We start from the raw sequence: 13,873 nt of genomic DNA, 5'->3' as shown, positions 1-13,873 counted from the left end.
TTCCCCCGCCCGGCGCCGGCTCCAGCCGCGAAGGGAGCGCGACCGCGGTCCCAAGCCCGGCTCTGGCAGGAAAGTAACGGGAGAGACCTGTCAACCTGCCCGGGCCGGGCCGGGCCGCCCCGCCATACCCCCTCACAGCAGGCAGGCAGGCGCCCGCCCTCCGCCGGGCCGGGCCAGGCCTGACCGCCCCGTCGCCCCCGGGCCGCGGGGCGGAGGGCTCACCGGAGAACAAAGCGGGGCGGGGGACACCGCCTGCCAAGGCGGACCCCTGACCGCCGGCGCCTCCCTGCGGCTCGCCCTCCCCCCTCCCCGCACTCACGGCAGCCGTCGCCTTCCTGGCGGCCGGGACGATGGCGGGGAGCGGCGCCGACATGTTGTTGCCGCACATACACCGGGCTGCGAGGCGGCCAGCAGGACACCGGCCAGGAGCGGGGAGGCGGGACGGGCGCCGGGCCAGGAGGGCGGGCGGGCGACGGGGTGGGCGGGGCGCGGGCGGGGCGCGGGCGGGCGGGCGGCAGCCGAGGGGCGCTGCGGCAGCCGGGGGCGAGGGAGCGGGCCCACCGCCCACAGCCCGCGCGCTGGGGCGCCCGGCCGCCCCGCCCCCCCCGGCCATCCCCGGCCCCCATTGGCTGCTGCCAGGGCGGTGGAACAGGTGGCCCCCAGGGCGCGCGGTGGGGGCGGTGCCGGAGGCGGCCGCGTGGCGGAGGGGAGCCGTTACCGCCAGCGGGCCGTCTGGCCGCGAGCCTGCCCGTGAGCGGGCGCCTCTGAGGTGAAAGATTAACGTGGCCCCCGCAGAGCTGTAGCAGCGACCCTGGATTCCTCCTTCGACCTTGTACGTGCCTTCGCGGGCCGGCCTGCTGCGGATGAGAAGCGCAGGTGGCGAGACCGGTGGCCTGAGCAGGCGTGTGGGCGCTGCAGACCTCTGGGGTGTACCGGCGGCAGCGAACGCCCGCTAAGGAAACCCCTCGAGGGAAAGTCCGGCATATTGAGAAGTAATAAGTCTGCATACGCTGGTTGGAAGTCAGGCTCTGCAAAGCTGCTTCTGTGTTTGTGTTTCCAGTGGTTTGAAAGAGTTTGAACTGTCTTTTGCCTTTAAAACTACCTTTCAAATAGCCAGATCTATCTGCCAGATGATACTGCACTTTTATAGTATAATTTGCACATGTCTGTAGTTTGAGTGTTTTCTGTAAAAATCATTTTTATGCTGTATTATAAGGCTTTGAGAAAAAGGGAAATTACAATATTCTTAAATAGGGAAATATAAAATACTAAGTCATGGGAAACAGGAAAGCCAGCAAACAGCATTGTTAGACAGAACTCATTTGTCCTCATCAGATCAGATGCCTTCATCACCAAATTAAATCTCTTGGCTTACAGCCAAAGAGTCAATGATTCTTACTAATCTTGAAATGTATTGGGCTATTCAGGCACTCTGTATTGAAATTACTGGATCATTCCAGTCCATTCCAAATACTTAGACCAACTCTGAATAAGTACGGCAAACACATTTCTATCAAAATGAAGTACTTTGTTCTTTGTCTTCTATTCCGTACATCTTTGTCAGATATTTCCTCCCAGAAAGTCAATCTGCTCATTGTATTTGCTGGGTGGTATCTGGCTAACATGGATGCTTTTTTGGCAGCTCAAACAGCAGCTGAATGCAGGCTATACTTCTTTCACATCCTTCCCACTAGCATGTTCCACACCAGGCAGGGACATCTTTTCACAAAGCTTTGCTCAACAACATTAATATTTTTATCAGCATGTCTGATACGTTGGAGAAATCTTTGCACCAACTGTGTAACATTAAACATGCAGCCTCTTTTGTCATGATTGTTAGGCTGCTTTGATACATGGAATTTATGCCAGGGTGCTCCCTGTTGTCGCTAAAATTGGGTTATTTTCACAGGCAGCTTTTTGTGTTTTATCTCTAGTGTGTGTTCTCGCCTCATGTACTGTACCTGATTCAAATCTTTAAAGAAAACACAGTTTATGCATGGAAGATTCCTAAAAGATTAGGAGTTTTACATTATGCCATGTACTTATCAAGTATGCTGAACATGACTCTCGCTGTAGAGCATCCTTTTGGGACATGAACAAAATTCTGTCTTCCTTCTCTACCAAGTCATTTGCCATGTAAGTGTTACCTCCGTGAGGTGGCCTGCTGGTCAAACTCCAGGCTATGAGATCAGTAGTCTGCTCATAATTCGATCAAGCTTTTAATCTTTTAATCAGTGTAGCTGGAATGATCCCGATTTCTGCTAGCGTGGCTCAGAGTGACTGGAGAAACACAAGTTTTGCATGGCTTGGGCATAGGCAAATTGCACAGTAGTGGGACGGCCTGTGTGGGCATGGGGCAGTCTGCTGGTTACAGACCAACGTTCAAGGAATTACTGAAAATATCTGCATTATGAATCTTTCAAAGACTTAAAAGTTGGCTGTCTCTTTACAGTGAGATATCTATCATATGAGTGTTATTTTTCTACCTGATTTCAAGGTTCTGCTGAAAGCAGCAAGAGCTTTACAAGGCAAAGCATACTCTAAACTGTGTATTTTTCCCTATTCTAGTGGTTGAAATGGACTGAGGTAAGATAGTTGTCCATGCCAGCATTTCATGTGTATTGTTACATTGTCATTTTTATTAATTTTTTTGAAGGGGGTAAGAAGCTATACAGGTTTCATACTGAAACTCATGAATTTCTGCAGTGTGATTTCCATTTCACCCTTAGAACTGGCAGAACTGCTGCACGACCTTTTCTCCAAGATGTAATCTGAAGCAGACATTCAACATGGAAGAAGGTTTTTGGTCAAACAGCAGTTTCAGGACTGAAAGCAGGATATGATGCTGAGAAGCACCAGCTGACTTTCGCAACAGGAACTGGCCTTTCTGCTCTGTGACTTCTCAGCAGCCGCTTCCCCAATTCTGTTCTTCCCACCAAACCAATATACCCCTTGAACCTGGTGTGTGATTTGCCAGTAGGTCCACTTTTTAAGATCAAAATAATAAAACTGATCAAGTACCACAGCAGTACAAGGTAAGTCTCTAATCGTAACACACATTTCCAGTTAAGTATCCACCTTCAAACTGTTCGCATTGACGCAGGGCGCAGCACTGTTAGCGGATCGATGGCTGTGTGTGCGGTCAGTCGGTTGTTTTTAGATGCAGCCTGATGGTTTTAAAGGCTTGGCTTTAAAACACTTGGCCGAGATCTGTGTAATAGAACAGTAGTTACTGGCAAACGAAACGTAGCTTGGGGCCGACGCCTAATCCGTTGCTGTTCTTGCTCAGACACGATTAGAAGAACGACGCACGTTAACGTTTAGCTCCCTGCCGCTTGCCCTAGCACAGCACACAGGCGGCGGCCAGCCGGGAGGCAGCCTGGCTCCGTCCCGCTCAGCCGCAGGCGGCACGGCTCTCCTCTCCGAGGCTTCGGGGGCGGCTGGGGATCACCGGGTAACACCCCGGCCCCGGCGCGCTTCGGTACCGCAGCCCCGGTTGAAGCCACAGGGCCTCAACCGCGCCGCGCCCCTCCGTGCCCGCCGGAGGCGGCTGCGCGACACTGTTGGGAAGGCGCGGTTTACGGGTCTGCCGTAAAGCAGTTCGCCCGGGCGAGCGTTGGGCTGCCCTTGGGAGGTGAGCGGACATGAGCGGGAATGGCGGGACCAAGGCCCTGGAGTTGTTGCGGTCGCTGCCCAGGGTCAGTCTGGCTAACCTAAGGCCCAGTCCAGGCTCCAAAAAGCGGGTGAGTGCTTGCAGCTTGTCGGGTGGGCCGCGGGCAAGCTTCCTTTCCGGCGGCAGGACTCTGCCTCGGCAGCGGGTACGCCCGGCTCTGGTGGTTGTTGCCTCGCGGGCTGTTAGAAGGCCTTTGGGGAGGCAGCGGCCTCGCCGAAATAGGCATGGGAAGGCTGAGGAGTGGGTGGCAGTGTTGTGTGTGTTGGCCCTGTTGCTGTCCTTTGTATGTCTTGCAGCCGGTCTGTGTGTGGCCATCCCCACAAAGACCTGGCTGATGAGTGGCCCTAGCTACACCTGAGGGCCATCGCTGGGGGGCGGGAGGAAACAGTAAAGTATGGAATGCCAGATGTTTAAGGGATGGGGTAATACGTTTGAAAGGGGAAGGTTAAAAAACATAAAAAGAAAGGAATGTGTTGCAAGCCTGCATTCTTGTTGCTATTGCTTTCTCAAAAACAAAACTACATGTTCTCTTCCCTATCTCCTTGTAAAGTGATAGAGATGTAAAGAAAAGAAACTAAGAAGAAACCCACCTGGTTTGGGGGAAATATTAGTGAACAGGGCGATGAGGTTCAAGGGCTAAAGTCATAGGAATAGAGAACTAACAGGGAGCACCAAGCAGCACTTCCCTCTCAGTGCTCAAGACTCCATAGAGATGCCCACAGAGCTGGTGAGTGGTGCATAGTTCTAACCCCTTAGACCTGTGACAAGGTCAGAGAATGGAAATTCTTCCCCCCTGCAGCTGTTGTGGTTCCCCTGTCAAGTTACTTCACTTGGAGCTGTGAATGCCCATCTTGGCCAGGGTCAAGCGGAGCTGGAAGAAGCAGCCCTTTACAGGACTGGAGTGGTGATTCTTAAAGTTTTTCAAACTAATTCAGGCTCCAAAACAGTATTTTCAGGCTCAGCATTCAGATGTTGTGAGATGGTCTGGACTTGAAGTTTACTGATGTTTTCCTGACAGTGTTTGGTCTCAGGACTTCATGTTTTTCAAGGTAGCTGTTGGATTTAGGAAAATACTTTTTTTTTTTTTTTTTTTTTTTAGACCTTGAAAGCAGTGATTTTGATATGGTCATTGCGTCTTTCACAAGTAACTTGCAACTCCATCTAGGAAATGAGTATTTTTCCCCCATGTTACTGCTAACTGTTTGCCTTCAGTTAGAGTTTGTATAAGTGATCTCAGCTCTGTTTCTCTGGTGTTTCTCTGGTATTTTTCTTTTGGTGACTGACAACCAAAAGATCTGAGATCAATGAAGCTCTCAAGCGGATTTAAGAGCATTTGACTTCACAAACAGAAGTTGCAGCCAAAGAAAAAAGGTTTTGATTGCCTTCTCTGACAATCTAAAATCTGGTCAATGTACTGAGTACATTCCATTTGTGACCAGATATTGTCAGTGTGTTTGTGTTAACTAAAGTCACCGTCTAATCTGGTGTCTGTACAGGCAACTGCCAGAAAGCATGGGCCAGCTGTGTCCTCTCTTTGCTTCCAGGTACTCATACCTGCTGTATATTTTGTACTGCTGCTAGAGGTTGAATGATGAACCAGAGCAGTGAACTAAACCAGCTGAAAACTAGTTAGACAAAAATTAGTTTTCATCTAGTTTAATACCCTGACTTGTCCAACACAGAGCTGCACAACTGTCTGTGTCAGGACAAGAGGTGCTGTGAGTAAAGCAACATAATATGTGGGCTCGGGAGAAGTCAGCTTCCTTTGGTGGCAGGGATAGTCTAGTCTAGCACAAAACTGAACTCTATGCTATTTAGTATTATTATAGGTAAGCTGTGCATCTTGGGTTAGTTAAGGTTTCAAATATATTAATGCATTTTTTTCTCATGTATGCCTGTACTGACTTTTCTACTAGTATTTCAGTGCACAATAAGCGCTCCATAACTTTGGAGAACTTACAGACACAATAAAGAGCATCAAATTTTATGCCATTGTGGTGTTAGGCTAATAATCAAGTACCATGATGTAATAAGCAGTTTTCAGACCTGAGTTTTACTCAATATTCTGTGCTGCAGCCTAACTGCATAGGGTGATTTGTAGGATTAGGGCTGCTCAAATTTTGGCTGAGTATTGAATACAAAAAAATGAGAAATTGAAGAGGCTAACTGTAGTCTCTTTCATGAATTATTTAAATTATTATTGTTCTAACGGTGACTGTGCTCAGACTTAGCCAAAGTTAGCTTATAAGTGGTACAAATACTGTTTAGAATATGTTGCTTTCCATGTCTCCCAGCCTGACTGATCCACATGGAGAAAGACAATGGAAAATAGCAAATATGTGAATTGTGTTGTGCAGATATGAGACTAGTTAGCAGCATGACATTGCTCCTTCCACATGCATTCACACTGCAGTGAATGTTACCTTAAATGGGAAAAACTTTGTAAGATCAAATGGATCCATCAAAGCGATACACAGATGTGATCATGCCTCTTGGAGCCGAACACTGAACTCTATCACGTGCAGCACAGCAGCAAGGATTCTGAAGCTTGTGGCTCTGTCTTATCCCTGACAAAGCATGAAGAAATCAAAGTGAGCTTTAGTGCTGCAAATTCTGAAGTGTGTGAATTAAATGAAGTCATCTTACACAGAAAACTTTATTAGTTAGGTCAGAGTGAGCTAGCACTGCTTCATTAAATAGCAGTCACTCCCAGCTGCTCATTTCCACCCTTGCTTACTGCCTGTTGTGTAATCCTATAGATATTTACATACCCATGAGTTATACTGAATGGTGCAACTGATGCAGATTTAAAATAAAAAAAAAAAAGATTTTACCTTTGCTTATCTCTTTGATCCCCTTCTCCATTTAGCTGTGCATGTGCTTCTGCTGGCACAAATAGGTCAGTGCAAGAAGATTGTTGAACCACTGCTTATTGCTGCAATGATACTTCCAAGTTCTCAGGAAATTAATAGCTTAGTATGAGAGCCTTAATTTTAAAAAATAATAAATATTTAAACTACAGCCTTCTCTTTTAATTTTTTATTCAGTAGAAATTGCAACAGTTGCAGACTCTTTGGAAAGTATGAGTCCAAGAAAAGCATTACATATGTGCATAGAATCTGTAGTCTGTTCCCCTGCCCCTTGAAGTAGAATTGATGTTTTCTTTTTTTTTTTTAATTTCTTTTTTCATTGTCGGTGTTCAGAAACTTCTGAGCACTGAGCCTCTTTCTCATGAAATAGGGAGAAATATCAATAGTAAATTCAGGAAAATTCTCTAACTTGGAGAGCGTAGGGTGTAAGAGGTAGGATTAAATAGTAGTAATCCTTTTATTGCAATATGTGCTTATGTAAGCTTTCAGACTATTTGTGGTGCCTGCCTAAAGCTGTGCTCTACAAAAATCACATTAACTGCTTTTCTGACTATTTTTCCCCTTAGAAAAGAGCTATCTTAATTTTTCCTCAAGAATCAGCATTTTGCTCAGTTGTTTCTGTCTCCGAGATACTTATCTCCAAAGTAGTTGACTAAATGTATCATTAATTGTTTTCAAGGAGAGAAGACGCGGCCGTGGAAGATATGGAGGTAGGAAGTGTGGTCGAGGTCACAAAGGAGAAAGACAAAGAGGAAATCGCCCCCGATTAGGCTTTGAGGGTGGTCAAACTCCATTTTACTTGGCCATACCAAAATACGGGTTTAATGATGGACATAGGTAAGTTTCTTCACATTTCCTCAGAAATTAATCATTGTCTGCTTTTCTTGATCTTTCTCCTGAAGCCAGAATCTAGTATGCCAAAACAGGCCTAACTGAAAATGAGATTGTTAGCTTCCTTGCCAGCAGAATCTCCCGTTTCTTGTGAGAGTATTTTTTTCATGAATTCACTTTTTTTTTAATATTGTTTTATAGCTCTGCTTAGTTCCCCTTTTCTTTGCATAATCCCTCGTATGTAGCAGGCTACCCTTTCTCCTACAGCTGAGTGCGTTTCTCCTCTGAGACCACTCCTCCACACATGCTTTTTTTCTCTCTGCCTGTCTGCACAGCAGACAACTTGTTGAACTGACTGGGAACAGTCCCTTTGACTCGAGTGAGGATGTTAGGCATGGAAGTGTAATCCAAAGCCTTGTTTTGTTATTTCTCTTCACTTTATTCACCTGAAGCTCTGATCTGCTGCTAGCCAAACAGTTCTGCTTCTGTTCACGACTACTTTTTTTAGCCCTGCAACACTGCAGTACTTCATCTGTTCCACCTAGGATCTTAACAAGATCTTTAATATCAAATCTGCTGGATGAGGCCGTTAAGTCATCTTTCACCATTGTTCTCCCTGGGCATTCTGCCTTGTTTGACACTTCTGTCCTCTTTTCACATTGTGCTTGTTTGTGCCTTGTCCATCTTCCAGCTTGTTAATCTGTAAAATTGTTCTTCTAACATGTATCTTCACCAGTCGCTTTTCTTAGCTGGGGAGCTGTATGCCAGTGTTTTATTCATTGCCTTAATTTATATTGACAATTACAAAATTTTGCATTTTAAAAATTTTTTGTTGTTTAAAGCTAGTTTTGCTTTCTAAGATAAATGTATGTTACCTGGGTCACTAACCCTTTCATGCTTTTAGGTATAGTCATGCAAACTTCTGTACCCATACAATGCTGTTATAGGCAGCAGTAACAAAAACATGCCACATCTAGCAGACAGTTCAAGAATGCAAAGGCTAATGTGTATTTGTTTGTGAATTGTTAAACTTGCTGTTTTGATTTCATGTTTCATTTGCTGATATATCAAATAGCTGTGCATTTTTATATTTCCATTCTTTATACATGCAATATAACTTACAGACCTGTCCTGGCTATTAAAGGTTTTCTCCATGAGTCTTACTAGTTTTAAAGTGTGATTCAAACTCATATTTCCAAGTACTGTCACTTCACAGAATCACAGAATCACTTCCTCCTATTTGCTTAAGTTATTATAAGAGTAAATAAGCACTTTCGATAGCTGAAGACAGAGTGTAGATCTGCAGTCCTACAAAGGAAATGCTGCAGAAAGCAGACACTGAGCTTGTTATGTTGACCGTAGCCACAAGTTCATGAATAACCAACATCAAAACTCCCAGCTTCTGCGATGACAAGAAATTAATAGGGTCTTGCTGTTTTTTAACCACATCTGACAGCATGTGGAAACAAAAAAAGTACGCTGTAATTTCTTTTCAATGTTGTTGCAAAATTTTGCAAAAATTTGCCAAAAAGAGCACAAATCTTACGAGGAGCGGCTGAGGGAACTGGGGTTGTTTAGTCTGGAGAAGAGGAGGCCGAGGGGAGACTTTATCACTCCCTACAGTTACCTGAAAGGGGGTTGTGGTGAGGTGGATGTTGGTCTCTTCTGTAGTAACTGGTGATAGAACGAGAAGAAATGGCCTCAAGTTGCACCAGGGGAGGTTTAGACTAGATATTAGGAAAAATTTCTGTACTGCGAGAGTGGTCAAGCATTGGAACAGGCTGCCCAGGGAGGTGGTGGAGTCACCATCGCTGGAAGTGTTCAAAAAACGTGTGGATGTTGCTCTTCGGGACATGGTTTAGTGGGCATGGTGGTGTTTGGTTGATGGTTAAAGGTCTTTTCAAACTTCAATGATTCTGTGATTTCAATGTCAGGCTATTGTAAATGTTTTTCTAGTGAACACTAAGTGTGCTTCAGAGACGCTATCATGGCTGGATGAGAGCATACTGAACAATGTCTCAGCCTGTTTATCTTCACCTCACTCTTCTTTCTGTCTGCAGTGGTGTTCTTCCGCTTCTTGAACTTTTGCTCTGTTAATCGCACTGAACAGTTGCACTGACAGTGCAGATTCTGTTGCTTGTCCAAGTTGGATTTCACTTTGAAGACTGTAGTTAGTTAGAATCTTGTTGGCTTCTGAAGAAATGCTGACACTTTAATTTCTTCTTTTTTTTTTTTGCTTTCTTAAACCAGACAGCGGGTAGGGAGGTATTCTGGAGTAAATTGAGCTCAGCAACAGCAAAATCAATAATATCGTATTGGATGTGGGCTGTGTGAGCAAACCTGGAGGCATAATGGAGTCTTGGACTGTAACTAGGGTTTGTATTTGCATTAAATTAAACTTCACATTTTGGCTTATGGAAAGGTGTGTTTTAAACATTTACTTGGTAGTTTTAGAAGTAGGTAGAAAACAGAATACAGTGTGGTGTATCTCAGTTGACCAGTTCCTATTAAAAATTCAATTTTGTAAATTTCTCATTGTTTTGTTTCTTTGTTTTTTGCTTTCCTCTCCCTAGCCTCAGACGTCAGTATCAACCCCTCAGTCTTCAGAGGCTGCAGTACCTGATTGATTTGGGTAGAGTTGACCCCACGCAACCAATTGACTTAACACAGCTCACGAATGCCAGAGGTGTAACAGTGCAACCTCTGAAGAGGGATTACGGCGTCCAGCTGGTGGAGGAGGTATGTGTACAAGACACTTATTACTTCATGCAGCATAAAGCCTTGGGTTTTTGGTTTTTCCATAGCAGGCTGTCAAATGGTCCTTCCCATGTTTTGGAAGCATCTTTGCTTTTCTAAATTTGTTTGCTGTGTAATTTTTGTGATAATAAATCCACTAGAGGGCACTGTGTGTTAGCAAAACTGCTCCCAGGATGATATTTTAAGACCCGAGAGACTACAAAAATAATAATTAAGGAGCGCATAACAAGAGGTTGAACAAGTATTTTACAACGGAAGACTAGAATGTACTGACAGATATGTATGAATATTTTTGGAAAGGCAAAGTTTTTTTTTTCATTCAACCAAGGTGACTGAGTGAGAGCAATTTGGTTGCCTACCTTGGTGCAGGGAACAAATTGTAATATTTCGCAGGATTTAGTGTTTCTTACAGCTTTGCAGAGGAGAATAAATGTATGTCCTAAAATACTCATTTTAATGTTATTCTAATATGTGTTGAAACTTACAGGGTGCTGATATTTTTTCAGCAAAAGTAAATATTGAAGTGCAGAGGGCATCTGAATTAGCAATTGCAACTGTAGAAAAAAATGGAGGTGTTGTAACAACATCGTTCTACGATCCAAGGAGTTTGGGTAAGAATTTCTTTTAATTTCTGCCCCCCATCCCCCTTTTTTTGAATGTGCAAAAATTAAATTATCCAAATCAAAGTGTCAAACATAGTTCTTACTGGAAAATCATCCATTTATCTTCTAAAAGCTTCAACAACACACTGTTATACAAATGCTGAACGGTAATGCATCCTCAGTTTTGCTTTTTTTAACCATTCACCTGTTTAGCCCTACCAGTGTTAGTAGTCATTTACCGATCAGCCAGTTAAAGAAATCCAAGTAGTTTTGTAAATAGAGGAACTAGTAAAAGATTGTTTCTTTGAATTTTTGTCTTCTTTCTGACATGTTTAATAACACTAAGAAAATTCAGGAAAAAAATTGTATTTAAAAAGCTCTGTGGATGTTTATATTTTTAATTTAAAATATTTTTCTAGTTAAAGTGAGGAAATAACTAAGTTACAGAAGCTCAGAATCGTTCCTGTCAAAATGGCTATTGTTTTCAGAACACTTTCACTGAAGAATGAGGCTTTGCTTTGCTTGAGGCTGCATCCTGCCTAATATTCATTCATGCCATTTTTATTGACAGTAGTGGAGCTTTCATGTGTGAATGAGGCTGAGAACAAGAGGAATAGACATTTTTAGTGTGTGAAGTATGTTACTCTGGAGTGATACAAGTTCTTTTTTTTTTTTTTTTTCAATCCAGAAAATACTCAAAATATTAAGGTTAAAAGGATCTGAAATGTAATTTGCCAAACTCGGTAAAACTTGGAGGGAGAGGATAGTCTCACAAATGACTAAATAGGTGCATGTGCCATTGATTCTTTATTTAAAATACTTACCAAAACACTAAACTTGTCATTTTTTGGGTACGCTGTGTAAATAGCCATGCATTTTCATGGCTTTCTATCCAGGAAGTCAGTCCTTCAAATAAATGGCGGCATCTAGCTTAGTTATCGTATATTTCCAAAGTAGGCATTCTAAACGTATTAGGAGTAGTGGTTCATCCAGATTGTCACTAGAAATATTTAAAACAGAGTTGTTTATTTGGTTAAGTGAAACTTGTAAACCATTGTCTCATTCCAAACAAGAATATTCTTAAGATTTGTTTTTTTCCTTCATACTTTTTAATAAGTTATTTAGCACAAAATACTAAATAAGAAGATGTCATTTAATGTCTTTAAATATGTATTATAAAGTATAGTATCTAATTTTCTCTCATGTTTGCCCACAGAAATTTTATGTAAGCCAGTAGTATTTTTTCTGCGTGGCCAGCCTATTCCAAAGCGAATGCTTCCACCTGAAGATTTAGTCCGTTACTACACAGATGCCAGGAATCGTGGGTACCTGGCAGATCCATCTAAGGTTGCAGAAGCCAGGCTTGAACTTGCCAAGAAATATGGCTATGTCTTACCAGACATAACAAAGGATGAACTCTTCAAAATGTTAAGCACACGCAAGGATCCTAGACAGATATTTTTTGGTCTTGCTCCAGGATGGATCGTAAACATGGCAGACAAGAAAATTCTAAAACCAACTGATGAGAGGCTGTTAAAATACTATAGCTCATGAATACAGGACTGGAGACAACTGCAGGTGTACAGGAAACATCTGGGTATGAAATAATGGATACAAAGTGGTGTTTGTTTTTTTTAAGACTCCTGTTATACTAGACAAAACATAAATTTTTGTTTATGTAATCTTCTGCTATAGCTCTCAGCTTTTTTTTTGTCATAATACAGTGTATGAAAAGTCTCAACATTTAGAAACAGTTAAATGTGTGTTCGGGCACTTTCTTTTGTGATGATTTGCCAGTTATTTTTTCAGACAAAATGTTTTGATTTTTGCATTTATTTCAGAGGACAATTCCAAAGAGTAACTTGACCTAATAAATAGACTATGTTCTGTCCCGTCCCGCCCCCCTCCAATTCAAAATCAGAAACATGGCTGTACAAAACTAATATTAGTTTTACAATCATATTACATAACATCACATAATGCTATAATTTATATTTTAGAAAATGGTATCTTGAATATCTCTAAGAGGTAGACTATCCATTTTTGGATGGGGAAAATTAAAACCAACCAGAAGTAATGGAGTACATTAAGAATTCATTAACTTTTTCAATTCCATAGCAATGTTTTGGATTTTGCCACTGCCTTCAATAGCGCTGGAGCCTGAGAGGTCTTGATTTTTGTCTTATTCCTGCAGATGGAATTGAGAAAGAAAGTTCTTTTAAACTGCACACCCAGTCTATCTAAATTTAGGGGGAAAAAAAAGATAGCTATCTTAAATCAATGGCTTTTATTATTCAAACAATTTAAAACTAGTCCAGACAAAAATGTAATGACATTAATAAAAATGCATAGCAGAATCCAGACAATAGATTGTGAAGGATGGCGATGTGATGGACAAACTACACAATTAGGATTCAGTTTTCAGCTTGATCACAGACTGCATATGTGACAGTGGACAAATGAATTTTGATGTTCTGAAGAGTTAGGAACAAGCTACTTACGGGAAATGTTTTTAATCACACCAACTTGTTACAATCTTGAAAAACATTTTCCAGCAAATGTTTTTTTCATCAATCTCTCCAGAATACTGTATTACTACTATGTAAGAGTGTTGTAGGTTTCATATGGAAGCTTAGGATTTGGCATTTGGGATGATGAACCAAGCAGTAAATTAAAAGATGAGACTGGAGACTAAATTAATCTATAAGAACTTGCTCTGACTCTTCTGACATTGAGATGCTTTGTAATTACATGAACTTTAATGGAAACTCAATTTGGCATTAAAATAAGGATAATTTGGTTATTAGGATGCAGGAAACAGTCCGGAAGACCAGAACACAAGAAGTCTTGCTTTCCAATTTTCATGTGCCTGTGGAAATGCTACTGACAGTTTCCTGTAGCTGCAAAACCATCCCATCTCCTAGGGAAAACCCTCTGACTGCCAGAATCTCCTGTTTCTCCTCTGTAACATCTGTATTTCGCTGGTGTGCCTCAAGGGTGGGAGGGGGGGGAATAAAAAACATAATTAAAAATATCTTTTTCTTTCAGACAACAAGAGGAGGATGCTTTTTTCTTTTCCGTTCATGTTTGTCAACCAGCCCAGAGTTGTGCTTTACTCAACGAACTGCCTTGTCAATTAA

The 13,873-nt window shown here is 42.6% G+C and overlaps 2 protein-coding genes across 2 annotated transcripts in view; one reads left to right on the top strand and one right to left on the bottom strand.

Annotated features, from left to right (window-relative positions):
- LOC309402444 (transcription elongation factor A protein 1-like) overlaps positions 1–388 on the bottom strand; it is a gene marked incomplete at its 5' end in the record, with an annotated part of 51,001 nt that extends 50,613 nt beyond the window's left edge. The window contains 1 exon segment of the mRNA XM_081996275.1: positions 320–388. Coding sequence (XP_081852401.1) covers positions 320–388 — 69 coding nt within the window.
- A 3,256-nt stretch (positions 389–3,644) lies between these two features.
- Positions 3,645–12,317, top strand: MRPL15 (mitochondrial ribosomal protein L15; the record flags this gene model as incomplete). Its single annotated transcript, XM_082015199.1, has 5 exons — positions 3,645–3,743; positions 7,223–7,380; positions 9,948–10,113; positions 10,619–10,742; positions 11,950–12,317. The coding sequence occupies 5 exons, from the start codon at positions 3,645–3,647 to the stop codon at positions 12,285–12,287; spliced, it is 885 nt and encodes a 294-aa protein (XP_081871325.1). The 3' UTR covers positions 12,288–12,317.
- Between the last annotated feature and the right edge of the window lie 1,556 nt (positions 12,318–13,873).

Source organism: Phaethon aethereus (genome assembly GCF_964289735.1).
Source record: "Phaethon aethereus genome assembly, chromosome: 2".
Classification (NCBI taxonomy): Eukaryota; Metazoa; Chordata; class Aves; order Phaethontiformes; family Phaethontidae; genus Phaethon; species Phaethon aethereus.
Note: the sequence above shows the minus strand (reverse complement) of the source record. Positions and strands in the feature narration are given on the sequence as shown.